The sequence below is a fragment of the Enoplosus armatus genome, chromosome 15, assembly GCF_043641665.1.
Source record: "Enoplosus armatus isolate fEnoArm2 chromosome 15, fEnoArm2.hap1, whole genome shotgun sequence".
NCBI lineage: Eukaryota > Metazoa > Chordata > Actinopteri > Centrarchiformes > Enoplosidae > Enoplosus > Enoplosus armatus.
In genome coordinates this window covers 10,403,333-10,427,685 of record NC_092194.1, presented here as the reverse complement: position 1 = coordinate 10,427,685, position 24,353 = coordinate 10,403,333, and the positions used below count along the sequence as shown (strand labels likewise).

At 42.5% G+C, this 24,353-nt stretch overlaps 2 protein-coding genes across 2 annotated transcripts in view; one reads left to right on the top strand and one right to left on the bottom strand.

The window, feature by feature from the left end:
- The first annotated feature begins 754 nt into the window (after positions 1-754).
- plk4 (polo-like kinase 4 (Drosophila)) lies at positions 755-6,955 on the top strand. The gene is made up of 15 exons (XM_070920593.1): positions 755-784; positions 1,692-1,787; positions 2,128-2,223; positions 2,760-2,874; positions 3,017-4,004; positions 4,085-4,176; positions 4,462-4,808; positions 4,907-5,011; positions 5,151-5,253; positions 5,337-5,486; positions 5,578-5,806; positions 5,896-5,998; positions 6,090-6,227; positions 6,317-6,423; positions 6,527-6,955. The coding sequence occupies exons 1-15, from the start codon at positions 755-757 to the stop codon at positions 6,636-6,638; spliced, it is 2,811 nt and encodes a 936-aa protein (XP_070776694.1). The 3' UTR covers positions 6,639-6,955.
- A 274-nt stretch (positions 6,956-7,229) lies between these two features.
- itpk1b (inositol-tetrakisphosphate 1-kinase b) overlaps positions 7,230-24,353 on the bottom strand; it is a 29,754-nt gene continuing 12,630 nt past the window's right edge. Inside the window, exons 4-11 of the mRNA XM_070920508.1 lie at positions 24,102-24,227; positions 20,338-20,455; positions 13,082-13,180; positions 12,919-12,959; positions 12,416-12,581; positions 11,225-11,292; positions 10,963-11,125; positions 7,230-9,917 (exon numbers count right to left, since the gene is read on the bottom strand). Of these exons, the coding sequence (XP_070776609.1) occupies positions 9,598-9,917; positions 10,963-11,125; positions 11,225-11,292; positions 12,416-12,581; positions 12,919-12,959; positions 13,082-13,180; positions 20,338-20,455; positions 24,102-24,227 (1,101 nt within the window). The 3' untranslated portion in view covers positions 7,230-9,597. The remainder of the gene's footprint in view (positions 9,918-10,962; positions 11,126-11,224; positions 11,293-12,415; positions 12,582-12,918; positions 12,960-13,081; positions 13,181-20,337; positions 20,456-24,101; positions 24,228-24,353) is intronic.

Below are 24,353 nucleotides of genomic sequence, written 5' to 3'. Positions count from 1 at the left end.
GCAATATGAAGGGGTCACCTTGGACTTTGGGAACTTGTGATGAGTATTTTTCATTATTTTTATCAACCAAATGATTAATTGTTTAATCAAGAAAATAATAATCAGATTAATTGACTATGAAAATAATAATTAGTTGCAGCCCTAGATTAAATAAGATTTCATTAGAATGAGTTTTAGAAATGTATTGAAATATTTCACCACGTCATGGTTATATTAAATATGTTGTCTGTATGCCCTCATCTGATTACTTATTTCAAAATGTATTATTTACTTATTTAATTTTGAACACTTCAAGGGTCTCCCTTGAATGAATGCATAACATAAATGCTCAGATTTACTCAGATTTAGACTCCAAGCACAAACCTGAATATACATATATACATATACAATACAGACAGATACAAACTATACAAACTTAAATGTACAAGCTGACAAAACTAAAAAAACAGGTATAAAACGGTACCTTTAAGCACACTTTCATGAGTAATTTAATATAGTTTTAGGAGTCCGACGTGACTCTGAAAGGGGGCGTGGTAAACCCTGGTTGTTGTCATGTGACGTAGCGTGTGACGTTGACACGGGAGTAACGGGCGGATATTTTCAAAATGGAAGAAATGGCAAAGTTTTGGAGGGGAACGCGAGAACAACATTTATTTGCCCTCTGAGAACTCCTGTACCGACTATCGATGCACTCAGCCGATCGAGGAATATCATTACAAACCTGCATGCACCTGCAAGGCGAAAACCAGGCACGATGAGTGTTTCAATCGGCGATAAAATCGAGGTGAGTTATTTTGTTAGGCTAACGCCCACAAGCTAACTTCAAACTAATTCGGCTGGTCATGTTAGCTAAATTTTAAGTTGGAGTAAACATAACCTAGCTGGTAAAGTTGTTGGTTAGCCGTGAGTTGAAGGGGGTTTGTCAAGGAAGCATTCAATTTGATAGATATTTGATACAACTGAAATGTATCAAACGTTAAACTATCCGCTAGTACTAAGGAAACACCATTTAATTCGCCAAAACGGTAGCCTTAGCGTTTCATCTTGTTTGTTGTTTCACATCTCCTGAAAGTTGTCGTATTTTACTTGAACTTGCTATTATTATTATTATAGTTATTAACGTCAGTGTTATCAGCAGTATGTATTGTACCCGGGTGTGTAACCTTACCCCGGCTCTCCCGGGACAAACACTGTTGTTTCTCCTCACTGCGTCAGTTTGGTAATTCAGCATGCTGCTAGGAAACGGCTACAAGTGGTCCTCGTTAGCGGGAAGAGAGCCGGGATAATTAAAGGTTTTGGTTGGCCATATGACGGCGTCAGATGTTGGTGGCTTGTTTGACAGTTAACGTTTGTTGTGGGAGGATTTCTCCTTTGTGAAGTCGTTAGATGCTGGATTGTCTGTTTTACTGTGCATCCAGCATGTCGCAGGCTAGAGGGACGATGTTTGATCAAGTCATTCACTATTTCTTCCAAAACCTTTCTGCTGACACCCAAGCCAGCAGAGATGAAGAGAAAAGTTTATCTTATGCTCAGGAGCTCAGTATCGAGGTATCATGCTTTTAAAGATCCTGCCTGTCATGGGATCAAAATAGGATTACTCTGAAATCTGAAATCATAGTTATAGTTCTCTGCAAATACAATTTATTGTTTGTTAAACTCAATGTTTATTTTCATTCTTTCTTCTCATGCAGGATTTTAAGGTCCTCACCCTCCTGGGGAAAGGCTCCTTTGCGTGTGTTTACCGGGCAAAGTCAGTGAACACTGGTCTGGAGGTTGCTATCAAAACGGTAAGAATCCATCATTTATGTCTTAGTCAGTGATACGAGGTAATTATAGCACACTTTACCTGTAATGTAGACACTTAACCAACACCCAAGCTGCTGCCAGCGACTGACAGTTGAAGTGTGAACGGGAACTGTTGGATTATTAGACCATAGCTGGCTCCCAAGGGCTTCTTGTGGTCCCTCGACTCCCCACAAATGAGGTCTGAATAGTTCACTGTCTTTGCGGGCGACAGATTGACTATTAGCCACCAGACCAAACCACTGTGCAGCAGCACTGTGCCACATTACGTGTTGATCCTATGAGTGGCAGGTGTATAATTATCCCTGTTGTTCCCGTCTGCAGATTGACAAAAAAGCAATGCACAAAGCTGGTATGGTCCAGCGAGTGACAAACGAGGTGGAGATTCAGTGCCGACTGAAACATCCTTCAATCCTTGAGGTAACATTGGCTGGACACAGCTCCTTTCTTGTTACTGTGGGTTATTATTGCACTACATAAAGTCTGCTGGGGCACTCTTACATTTGTTAATGTTGTTCCAGCTATGCAGTTAAAGGCAAACAGCATCAATTGTAGGAATTCAATTGAGTTTTTTGGAACATGAAAACAAAACCTCCTCTGCAGTTACAATTGCTCCCAATGTCAGCTGTGTTTGAGTCTGTGTACATCAGCTTTGTGTTATTGTTGTCATGGTTTTGTAATGTGGAGAACTTGCCCCTACCTCTTCTTCCACTTTTTTCCACTTCACTTAATTTTAGGGTTGGTCATCAGCATGCCTTTGAAGATTAACCAGGAGAGCAGGCTCTTTTGTTTTGTCTAGATACTGGTCCCACTAGTACAACTTTTCTGGAATGTTGTATAGCCTAATAGCCTTTACACTCAAGTCCAGTCAAATGTATTCTAGATTTTGTTGCATTCATATTTTTGTGTCTTCTCACTTTGACATTCACTGTATATATATCATATCTTTATTTAAGCTGTACAACTACTTTGAGGACAACAACTATGTGTACTTGGTGTTGGAGATGTGCCATAATGGAGAGATGAGTCGGTATCTTAAAGAGCGAAAGATACCATTCTCTGAGGATGAAGGTCAGGAAGTAGTATTTTCTGTAGTATATAGTAGTATATATCTGAGAATATTAAATATGAATTATGTTGCAGTAAATTGCTTAATGAGGTTCAGTTTTGGGAGCTGCTCGCCTTTTAAAAAATGGTTGTTTTTGTTTCACAGCAAGACATTTCATGCATCAAATAGTGAAAGGAATGCTGTATTTACACACCCACGGCATCCTGCATCGAGATCTTACCTTGTCGAACCTTTTGCTGACCAGTAACATGAACATTAAGATAGCAGACTTTGGCCTGGCCACTCAGCTCAAACTCCCAAATGAAAAGCACTTCACCATGTGTGGAACACCCAACTACATCTCCCCGGAGGTGGCCACCCGCAGCGCTCACGGCCTTGAATCAGATGTGTGGTCACTGGGTTGCATGTTCTACGCCTTCCTGATGGGCCGTCCTCCATTTGACACGGACACAGTCAAGCACACCCTGTCGAAGGTCGTTCTTGGGGAATATGAGATGCCTAGCCATGTTTCTCTAGAGGCTCAGGACCTGATCCATCAGCTGCTGCAGAAGGACCCCGCCCACCGGCCCAGCCTCTCTGCTGTGCTGGACCACCCGTTTATGACCCAGAGCCTGCTGGTCAGGACCAAGGAGCTGGGGCTGGGGGATGAAGGGTCCATGGACAGCGGCATTGCCACCATCTCCACAGCCTGCACCTCTTCCACCTCAGCCAGCAGCAGCAGCCGCCTCCTCCAGAGAACCAGGCACATGATTGGCTCTGCCCTGCCGAACCGCATGGCGCCTGTTCCGAGTCTTCCACGCCAACCCAGCACCGCCTGTTTTGAAGATGGTGACCAGTGGCGGCAGCAGCAGCAGCATCCGGCGGAGAGATTTCACAGAGAGGGCAGGAGCAGAGAGGTTTATGGTGGAGAAAGTGGACAGCCTCTCTCTCGCTATCTGAGGAGAGCGCACTCTTCAGATCGCTCCGGCTCTTCTGCATCGGGCCAGGGGTCGAGTCATGCTGAGCTGGGGAGATGCCACTCAGAGGAGACTCTGACTGGTTTAGGAAGACCAGTCTTCCCCATGTCCTCCACTCAGCACCCATTTTCAGATCGTGGAAGGCTCCCCTCTCCCCCTGTCAAACAGTCAGCAAAGTAAGAAGTCTCTCTATTCATGATCTTATGTTCATTTTTACACATTTAACAAGACTAACAGATTGCACTTTCTGTTTCAGTTCTGGGTATTCATTATCCACACAGACTGCACATCCACCAAACCTGCAATTTCAAGACGTGGAGGGAGTTACTAATTGGCTCAATAATGAGGGTAAAATTTATGTTTTTTTTTCTTTTTGATTTTCTGTGCGCACGTGATAGATTTCAGCATTATTACTTCAGTTTTATCTCTCAGCTAATGTTCTCTTTCAGAGCAACTTTTAGTTAGATCAGTGTCTTGGTTGGGGAGCCTGTGAAGGAAATTCTCCTTTGTTATTAGCAGATTTACCCTTAGGCTCCAGCCACCCATGTCAGAAAATGATAAATGGATCTTTAAACTTCTCTAAACACGATTAAACCATCCTGCTGAAGCAAATATGTTTATTTCCTTTCTCAGCCTCTGGGCATAGGCCCGCAGACGGCAGCACTCACAGCAGCAGCAGCAGCTTCCACAGCAGCAGAGGACCTTTAGGGGTCCACAGTTCCTGGACGGACAAGCCCATGGGCCGAGACGTGAACCCTCACCACAACCAGCACCACATGCAACACAACCTTCCCTCAAACTCTGACTCGTACAGGGAAAATATACCCGGGGCAGAGTTCCAACCTCCTCACGGCAGAGAGTTAAAGCTCCCTTCAGCCAAGCCCAGTGTGGATAAGGAGAAGAAAACACTGAGAGACATAGTCCCGCCCCTCTGCGCATCGAGACTGAAGCCCATCAGACAGAAGACCAAAAATGCTGTTGTAAGATATTGCTCGTGTTTTTTGATTATCTGTTAATGTTCATTGTGTGAGCAAGATAATTGCTGATGTCTAATTTCTTTTTCTTGTATTTCCTACAGGTGAGCATCCTGGACACAAGTGAAGTGTGTATGGAGTTGTTGAAATGCCACAGCGGTCAAGAGAGGGTCAAAGAAGTCCTTCGGATTTCCTGTGATGGTTCAATGGTGAGCGCGATGTATTGCACTTCTAAATGTTCCATATGTGACCAATAGGGGGCAGTATAACAACATAATATGACGCAAGGCAGGTGGCAAAATATAATGTAATTATTATTATCATCATCATCATCATCTTCTGTTGTAGGTGACGATATACCAGCCTAATGGTGGGAAGGGGTTTCCTGTCTTGGACTGTCCTCCTGCTCCTCCAGAAGATATTCTGATTTGTAGCTATGAGGACCTTCCAGGTATTCTGATGGATGCATCACACCCAGTAACATCAGCTTATGTAAGACTAGAAATTGTATGTTAATTTATTTGTTTGTCACAGAAAAATACTGGAAGAAGTACCAGTACGCCTCCAAGTTTGTACAGCTTGTGAAATCCAAGACTCCAAAAGTGACCCTTTACACCAAGCATGCAAAGGTCATGCTGATGGAGAACTCTCCCAATGCGGACCTGGAAGTTTGCTTTTATGATGGTGAGTCAAGTTGTTGAAACGTGATCCCACTGAAGCTCTGGCCCATTTTCTGTCTGAGTTCATATGTAATGATTCACAAACACTCGTGTAGGAGCAAAGACCCACAAGACATCAGAGCTGGTGCGAGTGGTGGAGAAGAGTGGGAAGTCGTACACGGTGAAGGGCGAGGTGGGGCTGAGCGGCCTGAGCCCAGCGAGCAGGCTGTATGTGGAGCTGTCTGATGAGGGCCACAGCATGTGTCTGTCCCTGGAGGCCGCCATCACAGCCGAGGAGCAGCGCAGCACCAAGAACGTCCCTTTCTTCCCCATAACTATCGGCAGGTGAGAGGAACGCGCTGTTATCTGTATATTCTTGGGTTTTAACATTGTGCCTTGTGTGGCTAATGGTAATTTTGTGTACCCTCTCCTAGGAGACCCGTCAACCCTGACTCCCCGTGCTCATCGTCCCTGCCCTCCCACCCGGTGCCTCCTGATACAGCTTCACCTCCTCAACCTCCACAAATCACTCCTTCAGTGAGTGTCTCACAGCACCTGCACATCAGAATGTATAAACAGATGGTTTCGAGGCTTTAACAGCTAGATAATTTTTAAATTTTATTTCCAGATGATCTCCTACGATGGGTCTGATTTCACCACAGCCAGCCTGAGTAAGAGAAGCTCACCAGTGCGACAGGACTTGGTACAAAACGCAGGAAAAGTGGTTAAGTCGATATTTGTGCCCAATGTTGGATGGGCATCCCAGGTAATTGATATATAAATTCACATTATATTCTATAATCAGCAAAGAAATTGTCTTTGTGATTAAAAGATTGAATCTTTTTGTATCTGTAGCTGACGAGTGGGGAGGTGTGGGTGCAGTTCAATGACGGGTCTCAGCTGGTGGTCCAGGCAGGAGTTTCCTGCATCACCTACACGTCTCCAGAGGGGAGGATCACCAGGTAACGAAACATGTTAGAAATGTTGTTTATCATCTTTTTTGTTGTATGTTTGCAGAACTGTGACAGCATTAGCTGCTCTCACTGCTGTTTCTCTTCTCTACAGGTATAGGGAGAACGAGAAGTTGCCAGAACACGTCAAGGAGAAGCTGCACTGTCTCTCCACCATCCTGGGACTGCTGGCCAACCCAACAGCACATCACCTTCAACCTCATTAACATCTGGTGGTTAAAAAAAACAAAACATCTCAGCAGCACAGAGGCCTGGCAGGGAGGACAGTGTAGCAGTAGAAACCTTTAAACTGTGTTTTGTCTGGTGTTCCTGTAAATATATATATATGTATTGGTGTTTTTTTTTTTACATGTACAGATGACTAAGATTATGAAAAGATATATTTTATTTTAATAAGCTACCATTTTGTATAGAGTCTCAGTTGGCCTTGTTGAAAAAGTTTGTGCCATGACGTGTGTCATTTTTTACTGTGTCTCCAATTCTATGAAATGTGCGATTCATAAATGTTGAGGCAATAAACATCTGGAGGCTGGGTGGAGAAACACTGCACTTTGTTTTGCAGTCGATATATTCATGAAGGAATCTTTGTAGAAAGAAATTAAAGTGTTTAGAGCTACTTCATGGTTTCAGTAATACAGAATCTATAAATACATCAAGCAAGCCACTACACATAGCAGGTATAAGGTGTTATATTATCCCTCACTATAAAACATAGCACCTACATACAACTTGACAAGACAGCATTTACCCAAAAGTGATCAGTTAGGAAAACAAAGCTGAATTGAATGGAGCCAGAGAAGGTTTCACATGTTTATTTCGCCCTGTTGGTTTGGCCCTTTAATTTAAAAAAAGATCACAAAATTGTGGATTCCTCTCAATTACAGAACTGATACAAAACAACATACTGTACGGATGTAAGCCTAGGCATATATACACGTACTGTACAAGACGTAAACATTCAGGTGGGAGCTGGGAGCATGATGACACTGTCTGGGTTGCAGAAATGACCAAGGGTAAGATTAACCATTTATTTCCCATTTAGAAGCACGATAAGGAACACAGCATAGGACACACAATATAGTGGTGTACACGGATATCAACCTCTCCAGCCTGAACAGGGGGGGGGGGGGGGGGGGTCCCCTGAACCTGCTGCTTTACATTTTCAAATTGTGAATGAATTGGTATTCTTTTGTCCCAGAGAGGTGCTGGTGAGATGGTTGCGCTGACACTATTGTTTACGATCACAGGGTGAGCGAGAGGACAGTCGGTTCCCTCGGTTACTGATGGAGGAAATAAAAACAGCTAGGAGGAGCTCTCTGGGACAAGAGAAGAAGAAGCAGGCTCAGAGGAATTCAAAACAAATCTGTATTCGCTGCAGGTTGGCACTCCTTCCCACTAGATGCTAGAGGGAGACAACAGCATCAACCACAAGCTCATCTGTCCCTTTGACACCACCTGTACAACCAGAGACCCAGCATTTTTTAACCATACCTCTTGTAAATATCCACTGTTTGTTCAAAAACAGCCCGTGCTTTCATTTCATTTATATAAAACATTTTTCCCCATAAAATCTCAATAAAATAAAGTTGCTCTTAGTAGATTATCAGGACAAAGATATTAACAAAATTGGAGTAAAAAAACCTCACAGTGAACACTGGGAACAAGAGCTGGACCGTCTCCCACACTTCGCCTCCAAATGAATTGAACATGTGACACAAATACAGCAGCTGGAACAGAAGACAGATCGCAGAATTTAGGCTTGAAGCAAATGAACCGACGGGACTGAGGGTTTCTTTAACTGCATTCTGTAATAAGTGCTGTTAGAGTGAGATTCAATCAAATGAGAGAGGTAATAAAAAGCTGAACAAATTCCTCAATCATCTAGAACTGTTGTCATTCAATGGTATCAAAATAATGAATACCCAATTGGTGGGTATTCAAACACACACTTTACCTCCACTTTAGTGGAATAACTGATTTTCTGATTAACTACTCAATGAAAAAGTGACAAGTTACACAGCAGCCCCAAGTCTGTTGACAGATCAAGTTAGCCTCAGGAGAGTAGTTTGCTCACATTACAGATACAAGCACTGAAGACACGTGGAGAGTCTGTTTAAAGGAGACTACAAACCCATGACGTGATGAGAAATCTCACAAGATCCCACTTCAGAATTCTGAAAAAAAAATCATGGAATTCTCTGAAAACATCCACAAACAAACAAGGGAATGTGATCCTCGTCTTCCTGCTCTGGAGCGACTCAAACTGGGACTCTGTTTGTTTGTTGAACACCTGACATCCGGCGTCTGACATACAGTAAAACACTCAAAGACCTATAATCATTGGTGCAACAACAATCAATAAAAAAAACAAAACAAAAACTTGGTCACATGGTCATGGAGATTTACTTTCTTTCTTTTTAACCTTTAAAGATCATGTTTTTTTCTGCAGGCGTCCTTCCTACGTTTGATGGCACTCGGAAAAGTAAACGTCTTACCTGTTTGTTCAAAAACTAAAACGAAAGCCAAAGCTATCTTGTCGTTCATGTTCAGACTCATCTTGTCCTCTGCCGTCAGTTGGCCACCGTCACATAGCAGCGCGGGATCTGTGGAGTAGTGTTTGAATGTCCAGCCACCTCCTCTCCCCCTCACTTTGTGCGGAGGAGTCAGTGGTATTGACCAAAATACAAACACACATCACTGGCACGGTCCGTTGCGATGTAAACGTACCTGCGCATATGTGTGAGTGCGTTTACATGTGTGTGACATACAACAGATCATACATTGCACATCTAGTGGCACATCTTCCTCCAGTCCTGATTCGGCCATTCGTATTAGCTACCTCATCTGGACCCTTTTTCATTACAGAGAACTCACACGAGAGAGAAAAATAAAATCAGCTATTAGGCAAAAGTTCCCAAAAAGTTCACATTACAGTACTGTTAAGTCTCATTAGACAAAACGAAAAATACAAAAAGGCAGAGAGAAAAAAGCTTACACCCAATCACCATCATTTTCAATAACTATATAGGAAAAGGTTTGTTTTTTGATTAGATATATTATCATCATTAACATCATAATTATTATGATTATTATTCATTATTATTGTCACCATTGTCATCCGTTTTTTTTGTTCAGGGATCAAACGGAGTGAGGGCAGGGGATCAGTCACTGGGAGGAAGCCTTGGTAGCTAATGTGGAGACACAGTGCTGCTGGAAGTTGGGGGACATAGCAGAGTTGCAGCCCAGTCTCTGACGCGGGCCCTTCAGCCCCCCGTCGCCCTCTACGATCCAGGGGCTGCCGCTGGCCTCCTTTCCCAGCATGCTGCAGCAGCCGGGGGCCGGCGTGGCGGCGTTGGGTACCGTGGTGCTCACCGGCAGGCCTTTGGGCTGCTCGCCGGCAGGGGCGAAGTCTGGGTTGTGGCTCTGAAGCACGCTGGTGATGTGGTTCAGGAGGTCATTGAAAAACTCTGGGACACCCTCATAACCTAAGGACACAGGGACATTCAGTCAGTTCAGCTAATTCAGCTTTTGACCATGTTCTGGTTGCTTACAGAACTATTTCATTGCTATGTAGCTGTCTTTTGTATTAAGTATATATGTATAGTACATTATATCAACTAGCCTGATAATCACACTGAACTGACATTTCAGTTTACTTAAAAAACATCTTAAAACCTTGTCTCCCAGTTATATCATTAGAGCAGGACACCAATCAAAAGTGCTGCTTTAGTCCAGTGGTTATTGGGGCCCCTTTGACGGGTCACCAGATAGATTTGAAGGGGGATGATTTATGGGAGAGGAAAGAAGAAAAAACACAAAGTTCTGCTGCACAAATTTCTATTATTTCTTTTTGTTTTCTGTAATTGTTGGAAATATTAGACAATTGAACAGTTGAGAGAAGTTTCAGAGGGAAATGTCTCTTTGATGGGACACTTAACAACGGCTGTTTTGTAACAAGCCACAAAGGTTGGGAATCACTGCTTTAGTCAATGTTTTATACATATTTGGTAACATGTGATTAAATCTGAGTTGCCTGCAAACTAATTTGTTTGAATTTACTACTAGCAGGGAACACCTGTATATGACAAAAACAATTGAAGAGATCGGGAGCAGTGTGTCGTCGTGCAATATCAAGCAAGCAGGTTGCTGGATAGGTGACATAGTGCTTCTACAATGTGACTAAAATTGGAATACTCTATGTCTTAATTTGATTATACATCCCAACCACCCATACCACCTTTTTTGGGTCGATTTAATCATAAAATGGGGTTAGTAAAAGAACATTGCAGTTCATGTCAGTAGTACACAGTGACTGAGACCTGGTGCATGTTTTGACCTCAAACACAGAGTTCAGGATTAGAATACAGGTGACATTTCAAAAGGACTGGTTGCACAAAGAAATGACGTCACTACGTCTCTCAGTTTTCAGACAACGACACCGTAGAAAGGTTATTATCTGCTGAACATGCAGATAAAAGAAACAAGACGAGCAAACACAACCCACCCCTGTGGATGAGACGCTGCACCTACCAGGGAATGCATTGATGTCGATGACGGCATGTTGGCCTGTTTGGTTGTTGATGATGACGTCGATGCCAAACAGGGACACGCCCAGCGCCTGCCGCAATGACCTGGACAACTCTCTGATGACATCATCACTGGGTGGCTGAGACACTCCCTCTAAGTTCTCTCTCTGAGATAAACATAAAATATTAAAGTGAAATTAAAGTATAATCGCAACAGAAACTCATAATATCACATGGGATAGCAGTCAGTGACATTTTGGACGCACCGTGGTCAAGTCTGAGGATGACTCCGGTTTGGAAACATTGTGGCTGTTGAAGAAAATTGCTTTCCTGTCTGAAAAGGAAACGGAGGAAAAAGTAGAGGGTGAATTTTAAAGAGTTTACATTTCTAATCTCAGGCACTAGGTGGCAGCAAAGCTCAACTGGTTACAAGGTGCAATGAGGCAACCATTTAGCTTTACTAAATCAATGACTTCATTTACTGATTTCAACACGTGGTGTAAAGAAGCAGAAACCTAAAACCTTTAACCCTCTCAGTCATAACCATGTCATGTTGAGTGTTCACTTAAGAACAAAACAGCATTTAAGCTGTTTGCCTCGGGCAAGGGATGTTCTTTGAAGCAGTGATAAATGTAATGGGACGAATTGCAAAACTTACTGGCCCCTTTTTTCCTTTGTTATCATTATAATGATTAACATTAGAGCGTGTTAGAGGAGAGGACAAGGGGAAAAAGCAAATTCCAACACTGTCCAAATAAATATGCCCCTCGGACTTGTAGAGGGTCGTGGAAATGAAGTGTTGGGCAGATGGGCTCGTACATTCCCAGACCGGATGAACAAACACCAGTTTAGGACAGACCATCTCTCGCACCATTCTCTCCAAACAAACTAACCCCTACCTCTCTGCGTCTTCACTCCCTCCACTTACTGCATATAAAACACAATGTATAGCTCCAGGCTGCAGAGCACGGTGATCTAAATGCTGCGCAGATGTAAAGCTGTGGTATGTTGCTTTATGCATTTGACAGGAGCTGCGCTTTTCTGCTGCACCACTCAGCATTCCAACTGTTCTCTCTGCACCCATTACACAAAGCAGACCGCTGCACTGATGGTGAAACCTGGTTTGCATGAGGGCCTCTACTGTAGCACATGCAAATACTGGAGTCATTTGTGACGGGGGACAACCCTGTGTTCAAAGCTGCATCATGGGGTAAGGCTTCTGACATGTTTATGGAGAAAAACACTGTAGATTTTCAACAGCATGTGCCAACAGGGCAAAACTCAACTGCACTCTGCTGCATCCCTTAAAAGGGCGAATAGGTCCAATCACAGGGACTATAAAGCCATTTTATGGTGTCTTTTATTGGGTAATTTGGAAAAGCAACTTGTATAGTGGCTGTTAGCAGCCCTTGGACCTTCCCAACTGTCTCTCTCTCTCCACCTGTCTGTCTGCTCACCTGCTGGTCCAGCAGGGAAGTTCTTCAGTGAAGGTCTTTCGACCACAGTGTAGGAGTCTCCCACCACAAACACCTTGTAGAGCACTGCGTTGTGGTTGATGAAGCTTTGGATCACACAAGGAGGCTTCACGTCATTCAGGTCCTCTTCACTGAAGATAATGGCCATCTGTGGACAGGAGGACATTCAGTAAATGACACACCTGGGCTTAACAAAGGAAAATATTCATCACTCAAAACCATTGTTCAAACTAACCGGCACTTTCAGACACAAGCCTACTTAAGTCCTAACTTAATTCAATACAGTGAGAGCGGAGGAATGAAGACTATTTGGCCAGCCTGACAGCGGTATTGATTTCAGCTGACACACAAAGATACATGATGTACAGCACTTTATCTGATTTTGTTGTTTGGACTGGAGTTAAATGACAGGCCAAGTGTTACTGCTTGCACAAAGCAAACTGTGGAGGGTGTGAATGACATGACTGAGCCCTGTGGCCTCTTACCTCATGGGAGTTGGTTCCATGAGCCACCCGTGTTTTGCAAACTGAGGAAGAGATAAAGGCAAGGGAACATAGAAATGTGAAACAGGCAGTGAATACATAGATAAAGTAGTATAGATTGAAGCCTTCAGTATCTACAGGATGACTCAGGTAAACAAATACTTACTGAAGGGGAATGTGAGTCCTTGCCTCTTGATCTGCTCCAGCACATCTGGGCTGCACTCCGTGTTCAGGACCATGAATGGAGGAGAGCAAATCCTGTCATCTAATAAAAAGAGAAGAAAAAGAACATGGAGGGAAATGGTAGCGTTAAGAGTTGGAGGGAAAATACTCCTGAAAATGTTCGGTTTAAAATAAATAAATAATAATAAATGTCAGATATTTTCACTCGTGGGCTTCTAGATAGTGAGCGAATTAGGCTACACTATGGCTGCAACTAATGATTATTTTCATTATCAACTAATATGTCGTTTGTTTTTCAAAATTAATTGATTGATTGTCTGGTATAAAAAAAAATTAAAAAGAAATTGTGGAAAATGGCCATCACCATTTCCCAGAGCCTGAGGTGAGCCTTGTTTTGTTTGACCGACAGTCTAAAACCAAAACATATTTAATTTCTAATGATACAAAATAAAGAAAAGTATTGTTGTCGATCACTCACATTATATACTACCGACTACATTTGTGGATACAAAAAAAAGGGAGGCCACAATCTGCACTATGATCCATGTACAGCTGGTGCCGTTTCTGAGTGGGTACACTGCTGGTTTATAAAACTAATCTTGTTTTGGTGAAGGTTTTTTTATTGTCAGTCTTTGCTCTCTGGTGAACAGCTTTACTGGATAGTGATTTATGTTCCCTGTTTTTTTCCTGAAATAGCAGCACTCCAAGCTATTCTTTCTGTTATCATCCGTAGCCTACTTAGGAAAAAATGAAGGGCAGCACATCTTACTATAGTCTGAGCAAAAAGTCCTGTTCAACATGGGGAGCACATGAGTCTTTCACATATTCAGACACACCTTAACTTAATTTGGCCATGTATTTATTTATTTATATTTCATCCTTGTGACAGGTTTAGACAACAAACACAGCAGAGGCCATCTGAGGCCCAGGGGGACAAATGACTCCTGTCCAAATAAATAAAGCAGAAAGCTGCCAGGCCCTTCTGCTCCTCCCAAACAACACACACACACACACAGACAGGAAAATGCTGAAATACAGGAAGACAGACATGAGGAACCACAGACAAGTCAAACCAGGAGGGCATTACAGAGTCATCAGATACATCACCTGACTGACAGGCGTGATTGATCGCTCACTAGTAGGTCAACTGCAAACAAAACACTGCACAAGTACACAATATAAACTCGGCCATACCTTAATCAAACATAACCAAGGCCAGGACAAACATTCAGCCTCTTTCTCACCAATCCCCACCATGTTTTTACACCACATCACGTTTGCTTACATCAAATTTTTACATCACATCCTGTAGCGACAGCTCGGCCAGTTCCGATAAGCCTGAAACTAACAAACATCCTGCAGCGCCGTCACACGTCACCATACCAGGGCTCAGGACGCATCTATATTAATGTTCTGCCTTTTGTAATTTCCCCTCTACAGTAGGTACATGGGGGTGATAAGGCAGCTGGTTGGAGATATCACCACAGGAAATCAGTGAGGGGGCCAAACTAAGAGCTGGCAAATTGCTAATGACAAAAAACACAATAGAAACACGCCGGCCTTTGTGTGCTGTGGGCCTCAGCGGTGGCACGGCTCTCTGCTCCTGCTAGTGCTGAGGTCAGGAGAATCTACATTTACTCCAGTGCTGAGTGTTGAACTCTGGGTGTACACTGGGCCCCACTGACATCTACAGCTCCCACAGCAAACAGATACTGCAGACACACACAATAACCTTTGGAAAACCCCACGATGAAAGCTGATGCACAAGGGAACTTTTTAAAAGGCCAAAAGTTATTACAGAAACTTCTTAAGTGACATCAAGCTGTAGAGCAGGTCCCAGTAAAATCAGCCACAGCTGCTGCTGCTGTGGAGGTGATAAGGCAGCACATACAGTAATCCAGTGTTAAGGATCCTGTTACTGTAGTAGGGCAGCACAGTGGTGTAGTGACCATCATTAAAGGATAATTCCTGCTTACTGTTGTGGCTTTGGAATTTGGATAATGGATTCAAAGTCATTTTTTAAGCAAAAGTGCCACTGTTTCGCTGGTTGCGACTTTTTAAAATGTGACTATTTGTTCTCCATGATACTAAACTGAATATATTTTGTGTATCTTTGAGTTTTGGACTGTTGGTCGGCAATTGAAAGACGTGACATAGGAATCTGGGAAATCATAATGAGTCTTTTTCACCATTTTTATAGACAAACTAACTAATGGATTAATTGAGAAAATAACTGGCATATTAAGTGATAATGAAAATAACTGTAGCGTTGTTACAGCCTTATATATTGTACTCATCTAGTTATTTGCTGAGATTGGGGAATGTGGCGACATTCCAACAGGACAATGTTGCAGCAGTCAGGTGATCATACAGGCTTTAAACAAAAACAGGGTTATCTGGTAGCTAGTTTAACTTATTTGGAACAAAAGATTAAGGGGAACCGTAAAATTATGACCCAAACCTTTTCACTGGTTGTAATCTATAGACTAGTAACTGAAACACTACACTTGCAGTTTGCACCTCCCTTTGTTTCACATGTATATTCTTTCTATTTCTTTTAGACGTATAGATAGTACATGCATTTTACGATGTAGATATTTATTTTGCTATGTATACTGACTATCTTCCCGAGGTTCAACTTTGACCCGTTATACCTGTTGCCATGGTTATGCAGGCACCGGTTTTATGTGATATGAGGGATTAGAACTGATATTGCAGGTACAATCTCTTTTAGTTTGACCTCTAAAAACAGTGGTTTGGATCATCTGGCTCACCTGCGACTTGTTTACAACCTGTCTGATCATCTGACGTTGTTGGAGCATGTTTCAATATCTCATCAGTGCCTTAGGTGAGTACACTGTGATCGCATCCGATTTAAATGATGACCACAGCTGCAGAAATAACACCTATGACACGATAACCTGGAATAATGCTTCCAGTATCCACCCTGTTGATGTGCCCTCCAGCTCAAGATTTGCTGAACATGTGCTTTGACCACTTTATACAAAACTAATCTATTCTCAATAGGAACACTTATTTTACTTCCAAAAGGAATAGATCTGCATCTTTAAAGCAAGCCAAAACTGATCTAGCACGGTTCAAATGTTTCTATTTTTTGCTGTTACATGACATACGAACACAGAATACTCCTATTCTCTCTCACAGGCAGATACTTGTTCTGTGCTCTATAACCTTTCCCCTGAGCAGCTGGGCCTATTCCAGAGTTGGCTCTGAAACCAGTCACTTTTGGGAGCGGGAAGCCTGGAAGGTTACCCATCAGTCATCTCCGTACTGACTACAGCCACGCTCGTCATTCTGCTGTTATTTTACCAGGACAGGAATAGCAGCATAATGTCTTTCAGAAAACAGTCTGGTAGGGAAAATATCCCCATTACAACACCGAGTTCCCAAAGACAGATGGCGTTAAATAAAAAACCATCAAAAGACCTAAACCTTGTCAAACGGAAAACATTTCTAGCTCCAAGTTAAGGATTTATAATAAAGAGACCCGGGAATGGTGGATAAGAGAGTGTGGCCAAGTTTGTAATAGCGTGCATGCTTGGCTCAGGTTGAGGCTTTAGGGATACGGGGGTGGAGGGGACGGTGGGGAGGATCAATCTCTGGCTCTGTCTAAACACTGCATGCTCGCAGCAGACCCAGCGGAGCCAAGGGCGACGTTTACGGGACTCCATGATGAGATGCTTTTAAATGTCATTATGTAGTTCCACTGCTTTTTTTGGGGTTCTCTTCTTTTATCTCATCGGGACATCCGCTGCATTTCCTCCGCTCTGTTACATCATATTCATGAGTGCAAATAAACAAATCCAAACTTATATGCAATGCCTGTGGTGTGCCTGAGAATGAACAGAGAAGAAATTCCACAACAGACCTGTTATAACACCTACGATTCAGATCATATCTTCCCTCTGGTTGAGGCGTTGGGTGCAGAGAACAACAGAGAACCAAGATACATTAAGCTTCATAAAGCTGTTTAGGTGGAAGGCTGAACTCTACTGTTGCTATTTAGAGCTTGTTTCCTAGAAACCCCAGCATCCTCTCTCACTGCTCTCTCTGCGTGCCCCCCACCCTGAGGCAAAGCAGCAGGATTTTCAATATTTTAAATTGAACTCCAAACACGGCTATGCCCTGAGAGTAATGCAATTCTCAATATCGCGCTCTAAGAGGCTTACGCTCCAATTACAATTACAAGTCACTTATTTTGAAAAGAATGATTAGATTGTTTTCTCACGAAAAGGTGCATCCTATACTCTTCAGATGAGATATTCATCCTTTATGATTCTGACAAAGCATTATCATACCTGACAGCAGGAACTCTTTAACTCAGGATGGGCAATCCTGTCTGCCCACTCGTCTCATTGGACATTGACGAGTGTTTGGGTCTAAAAGTGTTGCAGTGTGTGTCTTTCTCATGCTGCAACTATGATTAAATATTGATCACTTGCATAAACGTGACACTTGTTCTGTTGTTGGTCTTCGCACAGGTGTGGATTAATGCTCGCACAGGGACCTCAAGACAAGTCTGATTAATATAAGAATAAACACTGGAAGGTTTCAGTTTGATCCCAAGGAATCCGCTTGTGTTCAGGAGAATTCCTTTATCCTGAGCTGGAGAGGAATAACATTGAGAGAGGCTTTCGTTTTATAGAGGAGTTGACTTGACGACGGTTTCTGTCTATAAAAACAGTCAGAGATATCAAACCTCAAGCATACACAGGAACCAGTAGACTCCACTAAGTAACATAAACAGTTACCTTGCTTTGGCTCACACAAAACCAAGTCAGACAACAGAGCAGCGCCAAAGATCCAACACTGATCCATTAGTGCTGGTGTGGCCCTTTGTCTGGCTATTTTCTATTAAACATAACATTAAGATGAGCAAATTCTAGTACTTAAGTTTATATTAATTTAAACAATTCGGAGCAGAACAGTTAAATGCACTGTGACTGTGCCATTTAACATTGAGAGACCACTCAAGTGATAAAATAAGGTTCACTTTTCCAGAGAAAGCACAAGCGCACCTCAAGTGCTTCCTCCTATTGAGAACTATTCTGAGTCATGCAGACTGAAGCATGGCAGGCTCTCTGTGGCCTTTTAGTACTGGGTTGCCTTGGCAGCTGCTCCAGGGCTCCATGGTTTCTGCTGATAAGGAGGAGGAAGTGGCCGTGTCTAAGAAAGCAAGGTACACTTTCCACACTCTCACTCTATCCTCCATTTTACTCTAACCTTAACCCAGTTCTCTCAATCGCTTTTTTCCCCTGAAAGTACATTTATCCTCGGCCACATGCTGTTTTTTTCTACAATCACAGTGGTGTGGTGTAGGATTATAGTGGCTGACACTCCATGCTTGTGTCTAAACCAACCACAATTGTCAGGGAGGTTTGGTATGCAGGCCTAAGTGTGAGCAGAGAGAACCACTTGCATTAATTGAAGCAGAGTGGTGAAAAAAACAGCTTCCTATAAATGCAGCCAGTGAGCCATCTTCCTCTTCAAACCAAATACACACAGTAAGTGAGTGATGCAGCTTATACTCTTTGTTACGTAACAGCCATCATGTCTGTTTGGATAAAAAGACATCTTCTAGCGGTTCTATTTTAAGACACTCATGACACTGCCGACATGCTGAAACGCCTCTGATCTGTTGCTCTGACACCAGACTGCAGTCCCTCACAGAGTCATGGACGCTTGGTGAAGTAACACTTTAAAGGTTTACGTTCCCTGCCATTTATGGTGGTAAAGGAAATGTGGATGAGTCACAGGTGTGTTTACAGTGTGCGTGGGTATGAATGTACTCCTGTCGTCATTGCATTTCTCTGCTCATTAGTGCATGAGCTCAGCGACAGAGGAAGGTGTTGCTGGACCCACTCTTGAAGGGCAAGTTCTGATCCTTCATTGAGAAAAACTCACAGCCAAGTTCATACCGGGTTCAGGCAGGGAGAAATGGAGAGGTGCTTTTGTCGCATGAAAAGGAGGAGAGGAATTATGATATCAGCATAGCGCTCAACCGGCAAGAATTAAACATCTGCTCGGAAGCATCGAGTTACATAATTCAAGTGAGAGGCGACAGCGCCGTCATATGTTATCCATGTGTCCCCTCTGGAAGTGAAGAGGAAAGACAGAGAAACTGCCACAGCTCTAGCCTTTTAATAACATTAGGTAAGGTAGAAGGACAGAAACAGTTCCCTTATTATTTTAGACAACTTCTGCTTTTATAAAACATTGAGGACTGGGAGAGGAACAGAGAAACTAATGGTGTTTACTTCATTTGAACCCATGACACGCCGTGTATTGACTCTATACACAGAGTAAAAGCCTGGTCACACCGCAAAGTGACACAGCAAAATGCACTCAGCTGCCAGTTTATCAGGCACAGCAGGCTAAAACGAATGCAGTCCACAACAGTCCACTGAGTTTTTGTTCTAGAGATTGTTTCAACTCTCTGAAGATTTTGGAGGCTGTACTTTGCAGTGTTGTTGAATTATACTGCATTATACTGAGTGGTGTCTCTAATATTTAGCCTACTTATTAATTTCAATGGGGTGGACAAAATATCAGGAACACTTCTCAGTATTATGCTGTATGTTTCAACAGCTCTATAACTTTAGCTGTCAAAATGACCATAAAATTTAATCAACATCTCTCTAAACCAGTCTAAACAAAAACTGAACTTTATAACCTTCATGGAGGTCAGATTTATTGCAGGCCTGTTGTATTAGACTGCATTAATTTTGTATACGCGCACCTAATAAACTGGAAACTGAGTGTAAATTTGCACGTCATCCAAAATAAGTGGTGCTGAAAGCTTGGTGACGTAAGCGGAACAATACAACAAAAAGGTTATTTTCAATGGGATGTATTTGTACCATCCACAATCCACATGTGTCACAACTGACTGCATACCAGGCTCAATCTCTTGTGTGGAGCAGTTTATACTCTGATAGAGCAGGAGTACATAAAAGTTGATGGTGCGTCACAGCTAATATCACAGCTTCCTCCATTTTGGACTTTTTGCCCTCAAGGGTGAGCACAGGTCATTGGTCAACAGTTTGAATTTGTGTGTCGAATTTCACCAAATGTGACTTTTATGTGAAAGTACCATGCAAATGTACTTCTCCATGAGCAAATACACTTCGCAATAATTGCCTAATATAATATAAATCGAAACGCGTCAGTAGGCGATTGCTGTGCACAAGTGTCACCAAGTTACGTGAAACATCTTACCTTGCATACAGCTCTCTATCCTGTGGATGAGCTGGTAGGACTTGCAGCGGTCCAGCAGAGTTCGGATGGCTGGAAGGGGGTCCAGTACGATAGTCTCAGGGTGGGCATCAATGTAGTCCTGAAACACAGATACAAACATTTCTTTTACATCATTTATGAACACATAAAAAAAATCAGAACAGAAAAAATCGTTTACATCTCCTATAAGTTACAACCAGTGTGTGCATGGAACTGAAACAATTACTCAGTTACTGCACACAGAGGTTGCACACCACATGCAACCATCTGCCATGACACATGACACACACACAAATACATCCATACAGATTACAAATGTTAAACAAACATATTGAAGTAGGCAAACTACAAATATAAACAACGAGTTTAAGGGTCAACAGGCCTCACACTGTATGTGTATGTGTGTGTGTGTGTGTGTGTGTGCGGGTGTGAGTGTGAGTGTGAGTGTGAGTGTGCGTGTGCGTGTGAGGTAGAGAGAGCGTGAGATGTATGCCAGCGGGTCTGTGTAGGTTACATCACTACATCTCTGCATGGCCGGCTGTTAGGTCAGCATGAGGTTTGCCATTTTACATAACTGCACTCCCCTTCTCTTCTCTCCTCTTGCCGGCTCTCCTCTGGCTCTGTCCCCACACCACCTCCTCTCCACTTTGCAGCTCTCCATGCTCTCCACATTTCCATCTCTGCTCTGTGGATTTCTCTGCCAACCCTTCCTTCCGAGCAATTTTTTACTGACTCACAAACGCTGTCAGGTGGAGCTGGCTGGCCTGCACATTACACAAACAGCCTGCCTGCTCACATCACAGCCCTTTAAGAACACCACCGCTCCACTGTCATACACGTTTGCGTGAAATTAAACACACACACACACACACACACACACACACACACACACACACACACACACACACACACACACACACACACACACACACACACACACACACACACACACACACACACACACACACACACACACACACACACACGTGTCAGACATCAAACACAAACGTACAGCGGGAAAAAAATGTCCATTGGTGAACTGACTCTTATTATACCCACGCATACTGACACACGCAGCATGTAAACAAATGCCTTTGCCATGACATGGAGGACCCATCTGTAGGATTTTCCGGGATCTAACGGGCAATGCTGATCAAAGCCAGTTGAGCGGTTATGTAAGTCAAACATGCTGCCGCCAAAAAAATAAATCCAAACTAATCTTCAAGGAGTTTAGAGGAATACTCTGCTGATAAGGACTGTCACTTGCTGATTTCTGCGTCTCAGCAGAAGAATTGCATTTAAACACGGACAAGAGGGGGAGGTGAGACGGAGATGAGCACTGGCTAGCAGGTGTTAAGAGAGGAAAAGAGCCAGACGTATGTCAGTGTGGGTGTAAGAAAGTGGGTGTTAGGGCTGCTCATTTTCGGTTTGCTTTTCCAGGCAGATCTGTTTCCATAGGGGAAAAAAATGTTCAATGTCTCAGAAAATATGGTCAGCAGAGGATCTAATCTGTGCTCCTAGTTGTGAGCCATGTCTGTGATGCCACAGGCATCACACCTGAAGTGGAAAATGATTTTTAGCACCACAACCAGATGGGTGTGATTTACCACATCAGCTCGAGTAACATAAGCTGCCATTTACAGAGAAGCCCAATAGACTCCGAACTTAATTTATGCTGTAGGAAACTACACGTATACAGCAGCAAGTTAAATAGAAATAATACTTCCACAAGTGTTTATAATTGCAACTTTGCTTTTCAAACTTCCATTCCCATTTCATTCATTACAATGTTTAGGTAACTGACAGTGCCAAAGATGTTAATAAAAGATACAAAGGTCAGCAAACCAGAAGATTACTAATGATCTACTAAAAAATGGATTAGCACTGCGCCCATAATCATGCAGCCCTAGAGAAAAATCATGTGAATGATACATTTCCCAGGTCCTCCGTTGTGCACACGGCTCACACCTCAGGCCGCTGAATCAGCAGAGTGCATCCCAGCCTGACCTTTTGTTTTAAATAAAGAGGAAGGCTTATTCCCTCCACAACACAAAATGTTATTTATGACCACAGCTGTGTCATATTAGAAATGTGAAAAACTTATATCTCAACTAAAATGTAATCACAGATGACAGCTGTGTTCAGGTAAATAGCCAGAACTTAAGACTTGATCCAACAAGCTTTAGTTGGTGAGTAAAAGGATGTCAATGTTCATCTGCACTGAAAAAAGCCTGACCAGGTGGTTTGGGTACTTGGTATTAATGTCATCCTTTAGATATGTAATGTACATAGGAGACTGGGAGGAGACCTTTGGTTAGGATCAGACTGAATAAATGTCTTTAAAATGTGACAAAATAGTAAAAAAAAAAAAAAAAAAAAAAAGTGAAAAATGCCCATAACAACCAAACACAGCAGCATACACAGCATTTCAGTGCTAAGAAGTTATGATGCTGCTTGTGGATGGACACGGAGTCAAATCAATGACCACTGGTGCATAGCCTCTGTGTTCCCTCCAATGAGTGCCATTTTAACTTTTAAAGAGATGAAGGTATACTGAAGCACACTGAAGACACGCAACAAGAGATGTTTTGTGCCAACTACTGTCAAAGAAGTTAATATTTCTATTTGCACATGCTTCTTCTTCCAAGGAGAGTTTAGCCAGAGCATTTTTTGCCACACAGTTCTTTACAAAAAAACAAGGCATGTGTATTTGTTTCAAAATGGCCTGGAGTATAAAGAGAGAGAGAGAGAACTGTGGGAAAATGAATTAATTTCACACCATCTATAGCATAAACCAGATTAATGGATACACAGCCACGCACACACCAGTTTCCTGAAATGTGTTCACAGTGCCACATTTGGAGTTGTGACCTGCTGTCTATGTGAGATTTTTCCCACTTCAGGAAGAAGAAGAAAAACTCTTAAGGGACTTAGCATCTAGGTTTTATGAGTCACCACATGCTCAAATATAGGTGCAAATGTCTTTTATGTTCCTGGAGCTGAGGTTAAGGACCTTTCTGTCTGTTTGATTCCTTGAACTGAAACATAAAATTCTGTCATCCATAAATGCAGCCATTTGTATTAGCTGTAACAGTGCTGGTATGCTCCAGGCAACACTATCCAGAGCTTCTACCCTTTTTTTTCATTTCAAAACTGTATCTGAAGATCTTAAGTAATGTTCCATACCATGCCTGTTCACAGTGGCTGGGCCATATGATCACTGGCTCATGTAAATGCAGTGTGTGAGATTAGGGCTGGGTATCACTTGACATTTTTCGTTAAAATACTTTGAGAAATATAAACATGTTTAATTATAAAACCTTTTTAATTTAACATAGAAGCCAAAGTTCTCTAATGTTAAATGTTGTCTAAACACAAGCAGACATACATCTAAAATTTGCAAACATTGTATTTAAATCAGGAACTACCTGGTCGACGAATAAGTAAACAATATGACAAGCCTGGCGAAAACATTGTATGCCAGCTTTCAAGCATGGAACAAACCTAACAAATTGATTACATGGTCATGTATGTATTGGAATTGAACAAAGACATTTTACATACATTCCCATATCTATGTAAATTGTGTAATTATGTAAACATTTGGGGGGTTATGTACGTTATTTTCAAATTACTTGTACAACCCCCACATTTTTCAAGAAGTGGAAATGATCAACTTAATTTGCTCTCTACTTTGCATCACCTATGAATAATTGGGAGAAACAAGAAAGGACAAAGACGCGTACCTGTACTCTTTGCACCAGCAGCACAGCCTGTGAATCATTCTGGTCAGCCTCCAGGATGAGGTCAGTCAGTTTGTGGATAATGACGTCCAGGGGACCCTGCTCCTCCAGAGGCTGGCTGAGGTCCAGCTAAGGAGAGAAGGACAGCCATTGGTCAAGGGTTATGGTGCTAACAGGGCCATCCTACAATCAGGTATTTATTCATTCCATTTAGAAATGGTTTACCTCAAAAGTCATCCATGAAAAGCCATGTTT

Bases quoted from the DNA above. Each gene is read 5' to 3' on its own strand.
- plk4 (XM_070920593.1), top strand. From the start codon at position 755: ATGAGTGTTTCAATCGGCGATAAAATCGAG. The intron at 2,224-2,759 runs GTAACATTGGCT...TCTTTATTTAAG, and splicing joins AACATCCTTCAATCCTTGAG to CTGTACAACTACTTTGAGGA. The intron at 5,254-5,336 runs GTATTCTGATGG...TGTTTGTCACAG, and splicing joins TAGCTATGAGGACCTTCCAG to AAAAATACTGGAAGAAGTAC.